We start from the raw sequence: 1,189 nt of genomic DNA on the forward strand, positions 1-1,189 counted from the left end.
CAGGAAATTGATTTCCTTCTTTGCACACAAGGAATATGCTACAAAGTTTTAAGGTGAACTGTTTTTTTTTAACAAATATTTTACTTCACCAAAATGTACAAAGAAATTCTATAAAAATCCTACAATTTCATTTCCTGGATTTTCTTTTTCTCATTTTGTCGCTCAGAGTTGAATTGAACCAAAAATGAAAATTCCTCATCCGTCTTTCTAAGTAGGATAAGTTGCACATTCAATGTCTGAATACTTTTTTGTCCCAGTGTTAGATTTTTTAAAAACACGTTTGTTTCAATGTGCATACCTTTTATTTAGTCATTAGCAACGTTTCGATGTGCAAACAGATTAATATCTGATCGGATTGTATCGTTAAAATTGACATATGTAATTAGAATGGACTACTCAGATCAACTCGTCTCATTCAGAATAACTTCATCTTTACATGCAGGTTTATACGCATGCTGATTGGATTGTCAGTCAGCACAAACCAGCCCTCTCAGTCAGATTACAATTGTATCCCAATCCTTCCAAATCCGATCAAATTATTACGACTGGCATGTTTACACACATTTTAATCTGATCGGCGTTTTATCACAATTACTTATGTCCATGCAATTCTAGGTGGTTACAGAAGTGGCTGATAAAGAAACGTGTGTAATAACTCACATTAATGATGACCCCTTTGTCCAGCAGGCTTTGCTTCTTTGCAGTCATCACAAAGTAGTGGGTGTTGTCCTTGTAGTACACAATGTTTTCCAGGTCAATTCCTGAAAATTGGATTATTTTGTTAAGTACAGATCCCTTTAAAGCTATTTATATATAAATCACCTAAATATTGAATATTTTTTGCATAATTATTTATTCACCCGTCTCCTCTTTAAGTTCAAGGAAGAACTTCTGGTTGAAGATGAAGGCGACGCCACTGATTTCCTCCACTTTAGCCTCTGCTGTGGTGTTTCTATTAACAAAGTTGGCTGTTATAGCAATGGCCAACTTCCCTCTGAACTCTTTGCGACTGAAACCTGCGGAAAAAGGATGCGATTTTAGAGGGTGAAGGATCCAAACACATCTACTGGAAATACGGGAAATAACTCGCACTTTCTAATTAAAGGAATAGTACACCCAAAACATGATTAGCCTTCATTTTCTACTCACCCCCATGCTGAACAACACTCTGGAGTACTTTTTTGATATC

At 35.8% G+C, this 1,189-nt stretch overlaps 1 protein-coding gene across 1 annotated transcript; it reads right to left on the minus strand.

Annotated features, from left to right (window-relative positions):
• Window positions 1–660: 660 nt before the first annotated feature.
• Window positions 661–1,016, minus strand: LOC107081576 (protein-methionine sulfoxide oxidase MICAL2-like; the record flags this gene model as incomplete). The annotated part of the gene is made up of 2 exons (XM_015369734.1): window positions 661–761; window positions 861–1,016. Coding segments are annotated over 2 exons (257 nt in total), but the record flags the coding sequence as incomplete, so codon positions are not given.
• Window positions 1,017–1,189: the final 173 nt, after the last annotated feature.

The sequence above is a fragment of the Cyprinodon variegatus genome, unplaced genomic scaffold, assembly GCF_000732505.1.
Source record: "Cyprinodon variegatus isolate N-32 unplaced genomic scaffold, C_variegatus-1.0 Scaffold7652, whole genome shotgun sequence".
NCBI lineage: Eukaryota > Metazoa > Chordata > Actinopteri > Cyprinodontiformes > Cyprinodontidae > Cyprinodon > Cyprinodon variegatus.